General features: G+C 41.8%; 1 protein-coding gene across 1 annotated transcript in view; it reads right to left on the reverse strand.

Moving 5' to 3' along the window:
* Positions 1–15249, reverse strand: part of LOC145985632 (uncharacterized) — a 78102-nt gene that overhangs the window by 22186 nt on the left and 40667 nt on the right. Inside the window, exons 6-7 of the mRNA XM_083119702.1 lie at positions 7365–7495; positions 5352–5966 (exon numbers count right to left, since the gene is read on the reverse strand). Of these exons, the coding sequence (XP_082975828.1) occupies positions 5352–5966; positions 7365–7495 (746 nt within the window). The remainder of the gene's footprint in view (positions 1–5351; positions 5967–7364; positions 7496–15249) is intronic.

The following is a 15249-nucleotide window of genomic DNA, read 5'->3' on the forward strand; positions in this document are numbered from 1 at the left end:
ACTCTCTTCTCCCAATTCTCCACAGTGATCCCGAAACCAAAAACATATTTCCCGACAAACCCAGAGTAGTTTTCAAACGCCCCCCCCCCCCCCACCTCCAAAACATCCTGGTCCACAACACTCCTTCACCACACATCCAACCCCCCCCTGCCCATAAATGCAACCCATAAATGCAACCGCCCCAGGTGCAAGACCTGCCCCATCCTCATCACTTCTCACACCCTCCAGGTGCACACGGCCACTGGCAAATTTACCCTCCATCCCAAAGGGACCTGCCATGCCTCAAACCTTATCTACATCCTCACCTGCAACATCTGTGGTGATTTTTACCTGGGGGAAACATCAACGGCCTTCAACCTCCGCATCAATAACCACCGCTCCCACAACCTGGACTTCACTGTCGCCGTCCACTCCAACCACCACAACATCAGTTTCAACGACTGCTTCCTTGTAGCGATCATCCATCTCCTACCCCAACCAGCCAACACCTCTGTTCGCAAAAGATGGGAGAGGGCCTATATATCGGCCATGAGTGCAACCACTCCACCTGGCCTGAACAAGGCCACCCAGTAATGCCCAACCCTCACCCACCCTCCCGCCCCCCCTCCCAACTCATCCTACACACACAGTTTACGACGAGCCTTAATGCCCAACCCTCACCCCCCCTCCCACCCCCCCCTCCCAAGCCATCCTACACACTCACAGTTTACGACGAGCCTGGTGACGAAACAGTGTTTTCTTCGTTCTACGCACCGCTTCTTCTTCGATGGGGACCTGGCAACTCTGCAGGGCCCCAACTTCCGGTTCCGTCTATTTCTCCTCACACCGATGATGCTATGAAATTAGCGAAAATTTTGAATTTTTCTACTGTCCGGTGAGTGTTTCCTTTTACCTTCTTTGATTTTTACTTAGCCCTTTTGGCCCTCCTTGCTTTTATCCAATATTATCCACTTTTGGTATGAATCCTTTCACGTATAACTCCTATCAACTGAACCGCCTGCGATCTCTTATTGTTTCCTACACCAAAGCTACGTCCCATGCACGCTTCCTGCACTCATGTTTGATATTAGGCCTAACACCTAAAAGCCTCACACCCAAACTGCCATTTTCCGCCATGCCCCCAAGCATAAAACCCACGATTTTCCCACTAGCGAGAAATTTCGCTATTGAACTGACCCACGCCATGTACCGATCCCAGCTTAATCGCGCCCGAGAACTGTCCATCTCTATTCAATCCCTTACCAAAATCCTGTTGCTGACCCCAGGTAACCACCATCACAAAATAGACTCCTTCTGGTACACCGCCCATTCCATTGCCAGTGACCTTAACACTAAACACCTCCAAAAACTCTCCAATCTCTGCCGTCAAGCTTTTCAGACTGGCTGCACCCTTCCCCTTCCACTGCCGCCCAATTTCAGTCCCACACCAACATGCCCGCTATTACCCAACCCCCCTCTACCATTGCCCACCCCTCCCACACCACCACAGACCCCCCCTGAAAACCAAAACTGCACTCCCACACATCGCACCTTGGGAAACAACCAGTCCACGGACAAACCCACCCCTACCAGATCCATGACCACCAATGACCCTAACCCACTCAAAAACAACCAGACTGTACTCAATTTATCCAGCCATAAACTGAGCACGGATGAAATAGCTGTTTTATCCAAAGGCCTCACCTTCTTCCCCACAACTCCCCCCAACCAATTCCGTCTACTTTTTGACATACACACATTTGCTCGCAACCTCCGATGGCAACATTTCTGGGCCAAAAATCCCTCACTCCGAACTACTACCAGTGAAACCCATCCGAGCCTCCTTCAATTTAGCCCCCCTCCTCCCAAGATCCACCCCCCCTGCCCACCAACCACCCCTTGGAAAGATACATCACTGCCGTCATTTCCACCACCTCTGACAGCTCATTCTTAAATAACTTTCACAACCAACCTAACCTCAATCCCCCCCAACAGAAAGCTCTCAGAGACCTCCGCAACAACCACAACATCAAAATCCTCCCAGCTGACAAGGGGTCCACCACGGTGGTCTTGAACTCTCAAGACTACCTGGCGGAAGCCAACCGCCAGCTGGCTGACCCCTCCACCTACAAACCCACCACAGTTGACCTATCCGCCGAACACCTCACCAAAATCCGGGACTTCATCCACACCCGCGGCCCCCCTGAAGGCCTAACAGCTCGTACCACCGCCATGTTAATACCTGACAATCCCCGCACCCCCACCTTCTATCAATTGCCCAAAATCCACAAACCTGACAACCCTGGTAGACCCATTGTGTCCAGCTACAATTCACCTACAGAACGAATCTCAGCCTTTGTTGACTCCCATCTGCAGCCTCTTGTGAAAGCTCTGCCCTCCTACCTCCGTCACACCAACCACTTCCTCCAGAAAATCAGCACCCTCCCACCATTGCCCCCAAATACCATCCTTGCCACCATTGATGTCACTTCCCTCTACACCAACATACCTCACTCCCATGGCCTGCGCTCCATAGAATTCTATCTCAATAGCAGACCCAAACCTCACAACCCCAGCACCAACATCCTGACCCACCTAGCCCACCTTGTCCTCACTTGTAACAACTTCACCTTTGAAAACCAAAATTTCCTACAGATCCGAGGTACAGCCATGGGTACCAGAATGGCCCCATCCTATGCAAACCTCTTCATGGGCAAACTTGAGCAAGAGTTTTTGGCTACCCAACCCCTCCAACCCCTCCTCTGGCTCCGCTTCATCGACGACATCTTCATGCTCTGGACACATGGAGAACCATCCTTGTCAGCTTTCCTGGACCAACTTAACCACTTCCATTCCCTCAAATTCACCTGGACGCACTCCCCCAACCAGATCACCTTCCTGGATGTGGACATGCACATCGAGGGAGGACACCTGACTACCTCCATCCACATAAAACCCACCAACCACATGCAATACCTACACTTCTCCAGCTCCCACCCGTTCCACACCAAAAAAGCCATTCCATTCTCTCTGGCCCTCAGGGGACAGCGCCTGAACACTTCACCCACCTCCCGCCAGAATTATAACCTCCACCTACACCAGGCCCTGGTTAACCGTGGATATCCCTCCATCCTGGTCACCAAGCAAATATCGCGAGCTGCCTCACATACCACTACCACCAAGAAACCTGCTGCCACCAACCCACCTGCACTCATCACCCAATACCATCCCCACCTCAACAAAATCAGGCACACACTGCACTCTCTTCTCCCAATTCTCCACAGTGATCCCGAAACCAAAAACATATTTCCCGACAAACCCAGAGTAGTTTTCAAACGCCCCCCCCCCCCCCACCTCCAAAACATCCTGGTCCACAACACTCCTTCACCACACATCCAACACCCCCCTGCCCATAAATGCAACCCATAAATGCAACCGCCCCAGGTGCAAGACCTGCCCCATCCTCATCACTTCTCACACCCTCCAGGTGCACACGGCCACTGGCAAATTTACCCTCCATCCCAAAGGGACCTGCCATGCCTCAAACCTTATCTACATCCTCACCTGCAACATCTGTGGTGATTTTTACCTGGGGGAAACATCAACGGCCTTCAACCTCCGCATCAATAACCACCGCTCCTCCACCCACAACCTGGACTTCACTGTCGCCGTCCACACCAACCACCACAACATCAGTTTCAACGACTGCTTCCGGGTAGCGATCATCCATCTCCTACCCCAACCAGCCAACACCTCTGTTCGCAAAAGATGGGAGAGGGCCTATATATCGGCCATGAGTGCAACCACTCCACCTGGCCTGAACAAGGCCACCCAGTAATGCCCAACCCTCACCCACCCTCCCGCCCCCCCTCCCAACTCATCCTACACACACAGTTTACGACGAGCCTTAATGCCCAACCTTCACCCACCCCCCCTCCCAAGCCATCCTACACACTCACAGTTTACGACGACCCTGGTGATGAAACAGTGTTTTTTCGTTCTACGCACCGCTTCTTCTTCGATGGGGACCTGGCAACTCTGCAGGACCCCAACTTCCGGTTCCATCTATTTCTCCTCACACCGATGATGCTATGAAATTAGCGATAATTTTGAATTTTTCTACTGTCCGGTGAGTGTTTCCTTTTACCTTCTTTGATTTTTACTTAGCCCTTTTGGCCCTCCTTGCTTTTATCCATATATATATATATATATATATATATATATATATATATAGACACACACACACACACACAGCAAAATTAATTTCACATTCTTGGAATTTTCCTATTCATCCTCTGTGTTCCTGAAATAAAGAACTGCTACAATAGATAGCACAAAGATCAAGCTAATCATGCACACACCTGAAGTTGGTGTGTGTATGTGATTAGTCATGACTAGAGACCAGAAGTTTGGCAAAACGCCTCTTTTTATGTACTGCATATATTAATAAAAAAATTCGGATATACGTTTTTTATGTTGTTTCGAATGTTTTAGAAGACTTTTCATTTTGCCTATTTTGTCTATTTGGGACCCCACTGCCTATTTTTAATTATAATGCCTTTTTTGTCCTTTTCAATGAAATTTGACCATTTTTTAAAAAAAATGTGTATATAAATTATTTTTCTCCCAAAAAACGTTGTTGGCATTAATTTTTCTTCCGTTTATTATGTGAATAATTTTCGCCTTATTTAAGTAATATTGAATTCACGCATGTTTCAACATTGCTGAAGGAGAAAAGAGTGAGAAACAAGTATTTCATGCTGAGTTAGGATATTGCCTTTCGGTTAACATTTTCTTGTGCATGATTGACTGCTGAAAACCTGTTGCAGAAGACCTGCACAATTACATCATCACATCCAGCGTTCGTGTCAGGAGGTTATTGACAAGAAACAGCACTAATGCCCAAGGGCCTTTGCATGGATTCGAAAATAAAGTTCTCTATCTTTAGTTTAGTTCTGCACTTTGAAGGGAAAGGATCGTGTAGTTGTCATCATGGTTATGTGCGTTAATTTGGTGAAATATCTCTTCAAGATATGTGATAAAACAATCAACCATGAGAAAAAATACTTCCAAATGTGCCTTTTTTTCGGTTTATTTTGCCTTTTTTTCTTCTTCATATTAGTGCCTATTTTTCACATTATAAATGCCTTCTTGCCTGCCTATTTTAACTAAAATAAATGCCTGAACTTCCGGGCTCTAATCATGACATATCGGCATGTGTATTTTGAGACTTTTAGCTTGAGAAAAAGCATATGAAACCACGACAATTCACACCTGCAAGTGAAAACTAGATAGATCTATCTATCTAACAGTAAACTGAATAAAAATAAACTGAAGAAACAATGTTATTAATAAAAACTGTTCTAACTTACCATGCTTTTCTCTCTTTAAACTTCTCGGGAGGAGATTCAGAACTACTAGAATCGCAGGCCTCACTGTCCGATATCTTCCTTACCTTCCGTTTTTTGTGGAAAACTTTCCTTCCATTATATTCTCCAATGCCAGTTACTTTCAAATTAGGAAATTCTCTCTTTGCTTTTCTGATACAAACAGACAGAGGAGGCAAGGATATGTATGGTAGAAGATCCTCATCCTCGATAGCATCGGAACCATCTTTCTTTTCAAAAGCCAGGTTAACAACTATATTGTAATTATTAGTACCAGACTTATCTTCAAAATTTCCATGATGATTGCTAACCGTGTCTGCGATACTATCACCTTCATCTTCATGGATTTCATTAGAAATATTTTCCTCTGGGTTACCTACATTATTGCATTCTGGGTTTGCTGATAAAATTGTAAAATTATCAAACCTTTCTTCGCTGCACTCTGCCTCGGTCACACTTTGTTCTCTTATCTCCTGTTCTTTCTCAGAGCTTATGTCACCACCACCAGTAACAGGAGCTGCTGGTAAATCTTCTGTTTTCTTTGGAGACGCCGTTCTGGTTTCACATACGGTAAATTTTTCTGGATCCACGTGTCCCCTTCTGAATGCAAAATTAAAAATACATTTACCAAAAATGATAACCTCATAATAGCTATCTAAAAATATTTTTTACTCCCTTTCCAGGACCATTCATATACTGGCATTAATGGAATATGAAACTTCTTGCTTGCAAGTTTTTACTTATGTTAATCATCAGTGACCTACTCTCATTTATTTATCTTGGAACATTATTGACTTCTCAGAGGCTTTTGAATCTGCATATTAATTGAAATCGACGATGGTTTGATTTTAAATTATGTTCTGACAAGAAAAAGAAGATGCATCATTGTAAAAACCTCCACATGAAATTTTCGTATAATTCCAGGTTTTCAAAGTAAAAAATAATAACTATTAAAATGAATTTGTTATGACATTTTACTCTAAACATCACACACATCTATAATCTTACTAGAATATTGGAAACTAACAATCAACATTAGGGTAAGTGATAATTAACGCTAACAAAAAATAGTCAATTAAAGTACATATTAATCCTGATTCACCAATTTTCCAGCGTAAAAAGCCAATCACCCTTCAAATGTAGAATTAATTGAGTTAACCTTGAGAAGTGCGTGTAATAATAAATCGTTTATTAAGGGAAGAGTTAATAAGGATCATCCGTGTGTCTTTTTTTTCATCCAGAATAAAGTGACCAACCACCCTCCTAGATTATTTCTCAAAGTAGTAGTTCCTCAGTTAAAAAAAAAAAAAAGAGCTGACCCTTGTGGCAGAGTGGAAAAAACAGCATGCTATGATGCCAGGGGTCCTGGCTTCAAATCCCAGCCTGGGTATGTGTGTTCTTTGTCAGTGTCCTTTCAGTTTCTTCATATCATTACCCATCTTTGGCAACACAATTAGCCAAAAGTGATAGACAAGTGACACTTGAATAACAAAAATCAAATGAAAGAAGGAAAAAAGACAAAGACCCAAAATAAGTGCAAAAGTGCATTTAGAATTAAATAGGCCATTTTTTAGGTCTGAGGAGAAAATTCACGCAGAACTGCCCGAGTCAAAATTCATTCATAATTCCTGGAATTCAAAGGATTTCCTGTCAGTAGGCACCCAGTTGATTGAGACTACATTCCTCACTAAAAACAATGGTCTTTGTTTTGTCTTGTCTTGATAAGGTGGGGGAGCGGGGGATTCAAAAAACAGAGATGATATAAGAGATGTGTGTGTTGTATAAAATACAAATAATGCAAGGATTAAAGATACTGTGATTGACTTGCTACAAATTTGAAGTTCCTTAATTTATTAAAGAGTGGCAAGAGTAGCTCCCCAATAACATGAAATACCTGAATCAATTTCTTTGTCCAGATTTGCCCGAAAAAAAGTTTACCTAGTGAACCTCGCAACTACGATACTACAATTACTGCTAGAACAGCAATGAACAACTTACATGGTATGGCATATTTCCTTCTCTTCAGTGGTCAAAAAATCATAGCTGTCTATCACTGGTAAAATTTGCTTCAAGAAATGTTCTTTCATGGACTGCCACGTTCTCCTTACGTTATAATTTCCAGAACTTGACTACAAAGAACAATATTAATGAATAATATTAACATCACACATGCATGTACAGCTTTTATTATTACAGTACCTAAACATTCATCCAACAATGCAATACACTGGTCTTACTCACAAACCATATCAATTACATTAAGAAATGTATTTGCTTCTTGACAGCATATAGGCTGATTTCTACCTGGACTTTGATCACCGATACTAAACGACAGGCACGTATCCAAGGGGAGGGGGGCTCCCCCTGAGAGTTTTCGGTTTTCACTAGATAAAATTAGGCTTTTTGGTTTCTTGTGTGTGTGAAATAAAATAATGTGACGAAATTTTAAGGAGAGAAATAATTACTCATGAAAGACAGATTGTTCTATAACCCTGTTATTGATAATAGCATGTATCCCAGTGGAGGATCAGGGGGTCGAGCCCCCCCCCCCCCCCTCCCAGAAAATGTTTCAGTTTACACTAGATAAATTAGGTTTTTGGCTTCTTGAATCATGTGATGAAAATTTAAGGTGAGAAATAATTATCGAGGCAAGACAGATCGTTCTATAACCCTGTTATTGATAATAGCACGTATCCAAGGGGTCGACCCCCCCCTCACCCAGGAAAAATCTTTCAGTTTACACTAGTTACATTAGTTTCATTGTTTTTTTTAATTATGTGACGATAATTTAAGGAGATTGTTTGGTTGATTTGGTGTTTTTAAGTCCACTTTATACACAGTTAGGCTAATCGCGACTGGACCTAGAGTTTAAAGTGTGATCCGAACCACTATGTGCCTCTACCGTGTATCGAACCCGGGACCCCTTGATTACAAGATAACGATGCTACCACTGCGCCATCGGAGAGGTCCTAATTTAAGAAGAGAAATAATTATCGAGGCAAGAGGGAGAATTTTCTATAACGCTGTTATTAATAATAGCACGTATCCAAGTTGGGGATCAGGTGGTCGAGCCCTCGCATGACATCTTTCAGTTTACACTGGATAAATGAGTTTTTTGGCTTTCTGAATAATGTGATGACTAATTAAACGAGAGTAATTATCGAGGCAAGAGGAGAATGTTCTATAACCCTTTTATTAATAATATTGCACGTAAACTTTTCTTGCGTTTCGTTGTCGTTGCAGTGAGCATGATCATTGTGTAAAGATTTGTCATCGTTTCGAAGCTCCACAACAAAACTAGTGCCACAAGTAGGACTAATTGTTGTATTATTTATTCTCTGGAAAGCGCAAGAGGGAACGTTCTTGAATAGGACGTGGAGTTGAATTACTGGTAATATTAACGAAACATTATACAGAAGGTCGATCTACGTATATGTGTCTGATTTTGGACTAGCACTTACCTTATGAAAATCCACGAGACCAACATCGGTTGACCTCAATGTGATCACCGTAAAAGGTAAAAGGTAAAGTACTCCCCTGTGCATAGCACCACACCATGAAGGCGTATAGGGTGTGTGGGGGTAACGCCCCACACTTTCTTGATCCGGTCGTGAGTGGGGGTGATGTGATCAGCATCACGCCCCTGACCGCCTTTACCCCCCAGGGTTTCCCCCAGGTACCCATGTTATTCGACGCTGGGTGGGCGCCGGGGCCGCTTCCATCGTTAGAAAAGTTCCCGGGTTTGAACAGGCCGGGGATCGAACCTGGGACCTTTAGCATGGTAGTCAGCCGCGTTACCGACTGAGCCACCGCGGCCTGTGATCAGAAATGTGATCACCGTGTCTTTTGGTAATAGCCCTGCACCGTAACTTCCATTGTAGGAGGCTACGACGGAGTACAGAAAGTGGAACCTTCTGCCATTCCTCCTGATAGCTTTCCACAGGCCCGGAGAGTGGTGACACAACGAGAGGAAAGTGCCCGTTTCAGTAGACCAAACCCACAGAAATCCATGGGACTCGCATCCAGTGACTTCACCGGTATATCGTGAAATGGAATAGCCCGAATGCCGGTGTCTGTCGCCATCTGTTGCAGAAAGTTCTGGGTAGAATGAGATGTATGTGATGAGGCCTTATCCATATGCACAGAGACTTGATTTACGGCACTTCCATACAAACACGGCAGATCATCTGTATAAATTGGGGTCAGAATATGCTGCTGAAAGAACGCAGAGTTGATTTTACAGTTTTTTGGGACCTGACGAATAGTTAACTTGCCTTGATAGGTGTATCCCGCGACAACCAGAAATCCCTTCGAGAAAGTTGCTTTGCAATGAAGGACGAAATCTGGACGGCATTTTGCATCACGTGGAGTATACGTTATGGCTCGAATTTTGCCACAATCTGATAAATAAATAAATCCATGCTTCATCTAGTGTGGCCACGAACTTCCACTTGTCCCCGGATAAATGGCGTTTGTAGAGGTGCCTGCTGTTGGTCGTTCTCTCACACCGATGGGCTCACTGAGATAATGTCCATGGCTTCTAAAGACCTTCAGGAGGTTTAATTTCTCACGCAGGGTGCGGTTCACAGTTGACTGGGCCACGTGGAGTCATGTGGCCATTACACGTTGCGTCGCGGGGTTTTCCTGTAGTGCCATTCGATGCAAGTTCCGAGACACAGGTGGCGTCACTGCAGTGCATGCTCGCTTCCTCGTCCACCTGGTGGGTGACTGAATAGCTGGAACCTTGTGGTTTTTATGCCACTTGATTATGTTCTTGATAGTCGTCGAATTAGTTAGTTCATAATATTTATTATTGTATAATAATATTAATAATCGTGGAAATAATACTTATTATTTGTATACTATTCAACTATCATTTGCCTGACCCCCCCCCTGCAAAAATTTCTGGCGTTGCCCATGATTGGGTGTACTATATGGAAGTGAGGTTGACAATTGGGTGTACTATGTATGAGGAAGGTCAGCCTTTACACACACACACACACACACACACACACACACACACACACACACACACACACACACACACACACACACACACACACACACACACACACACACACACACACACACACACACACACACACACACACACACACACACACACACACACACACACACACACACACACACACACACACACACACACACACACACACACACACACACACACACACACACACACACACACACACACACACACACACACACACACACACACACACACACACACACACACACACACACACACACACACACACACACACACACACACACACACACACACACACACACACACACACACACACACACACACACACACTGCCCTTAAAAAAGCTGCCTAAAAAACATTCCATCTCTTTCTTTTTTCAATTGAAACATGCTCAATAAGTATTAAAAATACACAGAGACAATTGACTGAAAGGAAAGGAAACACAATCCAGTTTGCTTCACCTGTGAGAAGATATCTCAACATACAAAAAATAATGTATCTATACAGATTGCTAAAAATTTTGTAGTACATAACATGGCATATGTTCTTAAACACATGGAAAGGATTCATGATTCACAAAATGCAAACTTATGTATCCATAAGCTTAGTCTTGTACTATTAATATCGGTGGCCAATAGAACCAAGTTACAAAATGGATGATAACCCATGGCGCAACAGCCCTCCAAGGGCATTGTCCTATCTTCTGACAAGTCTCCCTCCCTCCTAGAGATGTGGAGATCTTCAACTAGTAATGGGGTGATGTGGGGTCAGCACGTTGAACCCTCAGCCATTATAGGAGATTTTTATGACCGGGTTACGCTACTCACTCGTAGATCCCAATTTTCTCACGATGGTGGGTTGCCACCGGCCCTGTATACAGGTTGAGAACCCGGAGACTGAACTCAGGCAGACTCAAAACCATGCTGTCCCGCAGTCGGAGCCCAAAGCACAGCACCTTAGACCACATGGCCTCGAAGGAGGACCAAAATGGATGATGGCCACTGAAATTATTAGAACAAAACTAATCACTCCCAGAAAATGTGTACTTGCTTTCGGTACATTAACCTTTAGTGGACGAACAGGAAAGGTCTTCCTAATGCTTGTAAACCTGTTGAAGACGGATGGGAAACCAGCTTCCTAGCACCATGTGGTAGCAATTAACGTGCCATTTCTTCAAAACTATACATGATATTTCAGATGTCTTTTCTTTTGTTGTTGTTAATTTGTATACATATAAAGGTACGGCATACTCGAATTACAAAAACAATATATCTATTGCTGCTACTATTATTAACAAGCAGTTTCAAAAACTCATTTGTTTCCCTCTGAGTATTATGGGATAATTGTTATAAAATGGACTGTAACATCCCAAGCTCAAATTATTGTTGATACTTTTTTTTTCACTTTTACATGTAATATGGACAACAAAAGAACACTTTAACAATGTGTGACAATTAGGGGTCAAGGGGCGAAGGAAAAATTTTCAAACCATCCTGGAAATTTTGAGTTTCGAAAATGTTGGATATTTTTTTTTCCACATTGGGGGACAAGCATTACATATCTTCAAAAAGTGGTATTTTGTTGTACTTCCCTCCAAATTGGGTCCATCCATTATTCAGGGTTGCTACGATTTTCTGATTATGAAATTCTGACATTTCCAGGTTTTCAAGTTCAAAAATGAAATTTTTCAAGACATCTTTATCATCATGATTTTTGCTTTTGAACTTGTGGTTGCGTATAATCTGTTAATTATTATGAATATCCACTTTCACAACTTTTTTTTTTTAGCAAATTTCATTCTACACGTACAAGAACATGTAAAAATTCAGAGTAAAATGTAAAATTACAATCAGCATCAAATGTATTGGGTGCTACAATCAAGTGCATCTGGGTCATTCCATGTCAAGTGAACCAAATCTTGGTCAATTTTGAATGTGACCATCTCTGATTTTATTCATACTTAGTTGTTATGAAGTACCACCTAAGGTAGGAAAAACTGCAAAATTGCAGATATGTATCTGTTGTAGTTCTCCAGTTAGAACCCTCTGAAATATGGAAAAAAAAAAAAGCACAATTTTCGGCACACATGCAATCAAAAAAACAACTCATAAATCAAGCTAGAATTGACATAGAAGGTTGGGATCAGAACCAAATTGTTGTTTTTCTATGAGCTTTAGTTAGGTATATCACATGACTACTTTCCATTTTTTTTCATTGCAAGGTCATTCAAACTTTTTTTGAAAATTGAATTTTTCAAAAACCTATATTTTGAAAACTTTAAAAAATACACAGAAACATAGATATTTCAACATCAAGTTTTAGAAGTTTTGTTATGGGATCGCAATGGGATCATAGTTTTTGACATGTATAAACAAATACTATACACTAGGTAAGACCATATGACACGGGAATATTGCAATGTAAATTCCATTCATTTGTAAAGGGACTATGTTGTTTCCCAAATTGGCCAAATGGTGAAATAATGGGTATGTAGGAAAGGGACATAACTTGGGGTCTCTTTTTTTTTTTGGAGGGGAGGGCAACTTATTAACGAATATATGTTTAAAAAAATTAGAAATATTAAAACATTTTTAAAACATTAAATTTAATATTTAAAATATATTTTAAAACAATTAAAAAATAAAAACTATACAATATATATATACTGATTAAGGAATTGGGAGCATAAAGGCAGAAACATCAATTAGTATTTGTCCTGAGCATTTAATTCCACCCAATGCAAAGAAAATTCAAATGCACAGTGTCATTAAAGGCGTCACTGGTAACAGACTTCCTATCTCAGAAATTGTAATTGATAGGTTCGGAGTGAAGGACATGGTAATGTAGATTAATATAAGTTGCACAAGATAAAAACCAGATGGTGAACAATTAACATATTTAATATAAACTGGACGTTATGTCCGAAACATTCAAATACATTGAACCCATGATATAGCAAGCATTACACAGAATACATCTGCTTATGATTTATCTTCTTCTGGCCATGAAAACCATACCTTGTAGCCATATGCTTAATACCTAGACCGTATCATCCTAACGTCTAGTTTATATTAAATATGTTAATTGTTCACCGTCTGGTTTTTATCTTGTGCAACTTATATTAATCTACATTACCATGTCCTTCACTCCGAACCTATCAATTTGGCGCTGTGGACAGTGAACAGAAGATTTGAAGGATTCTAATCATATCGGCACGGGATAGTGACAAGTACGATTTCATGTAGCAAATCAACAAGATGGTGTTTTACAAGTAACATTCAGTTTGCTAATTTTGTTCACGCTTAAGCAAAAGCAAGTTTCAGTTACACATCGTAACTTTTATATTTTCCAGTTATTTCTATCAGTTAACGTAATTTGACGTTTCAACAACATGGCTCTCAACATTACATTCAGCGAATTTGCTGAAGAAATTGAAGATATCGAGAGTTATTTCATGCGTTTTGATCAACTCTGCCTTGCCCAGAATGTGGCAAATGAAAGAAAAGCAACAGTTCTATTAGCAGTCATTGGTCCTAAGGCTTTTCAAGTACTTCGCAATATTACGGCTCCTGAAATGCCATATAATCTAACATATGCTGTCATTCACGACAAAATGTTTCAGCACTTCAGGCCCAAAACAAACAAGTTTACAGAGTGGTTCAAGTTTCGAAAATATATTCAGTCTCCAGGAGAATCCGTTACTCAATTCGTAGTGAGAATCAAACAACAAGCAGCCAAATGTGCGTATGAGCAGTATTTAGATGAGGCACTTGTTGAACAATTTCTTGTTGGTGTACAATCTGACAGTACTCGAAAAAGATTATTATCTGAAAGTGATCTTTCCTTTGCTAAATGTCAAGAAATTGCTTTGCATTGTGAATTATTAGAACGAGAAATTAAATTATTCTCGAATAAGTACAATGCAGATTCTGTGACTTTTGCCACCAGCTCAAGAAATTTGACGCGGATGAATCCAGATCGCCACACAAACCCTTCGACGAGTTCACGCCCAGGAGAAATGAAGCAGAACAGCCGCAATCAACCTCAGAACTCAAATGCTACCAAGCAAAATCCTCACTCCCAGTGCGGCAACTGCACAAAGAATCACCCACAAGGTCTATGTCCAGCAAGAAACGCAATCTGTAGCTACTGCAAACGACAAGGCCATTGGAATATACATTGCAAAAAGAAGCAGAAAGATAGAGCCGTGAATAGAACGTCCAGTTCAACCTCACGGAGCACAACACCCGACGAGTTGCCTACGTTCAGCTTCAACCATCTCAACACTTATGCGCTCAGTCATCATTCCACACTGGTTACTTCTACTCAACACATTTTGGAACACCAAATCAGTTCGGATAGCTTCATAATAAATCTCCAAATCAATAAGTGTATTGTTAAATGTGAAGTAGATACTGGGTCTGCTGTTACTCTTTTCAACGAGAAGTATTTTAATCAGTTGTTTCCACACTATGTTAAATGTAATTCTAGCCTACGATTACGAGGTGTAAACGAAGGATATGTACGTGTTACAGCACAAACATCCGTCAAACTATACTTAGACAATAGGGATTATACTTTACCTGTCTTTCTCTGTCAGGAGAAACTTTTATATCCATTGATCGGTCGTACATGGTTGGACATTATTCAACCATCTTGGAGGCGATTATTAGTTACAGCCAGTGTTCTTTCAACTAACTCAGTACAAGGTACTATTACTAACGCTGGTGCCGACGACCTAAGGCGGGAAATTTCTTCTAGATACGAGAAAATCTTTGATGGTGATTTGTCCAAGCCAATTGCACCTTATTTGGTCGATACACCACTGAGATCCAACTCTGCACCGATATTTCGTAGACATTACGAAGTTCC

Source organism: Lepisma saccharinum, chromosome 3 (genome assembly GCF_977018435.1).
Source record: "Lepisma saccharinum chromosome 3, izLepSacc3.1, whole genome shotgun sequence".
In the NCBI taxonomy this organism is placed as follows: Eukaryota; Metazoa; Arthropoda; class Insecta; order Zygentoma; family Lepismatidae; genus Lepisma; species Lepisma saccharinum.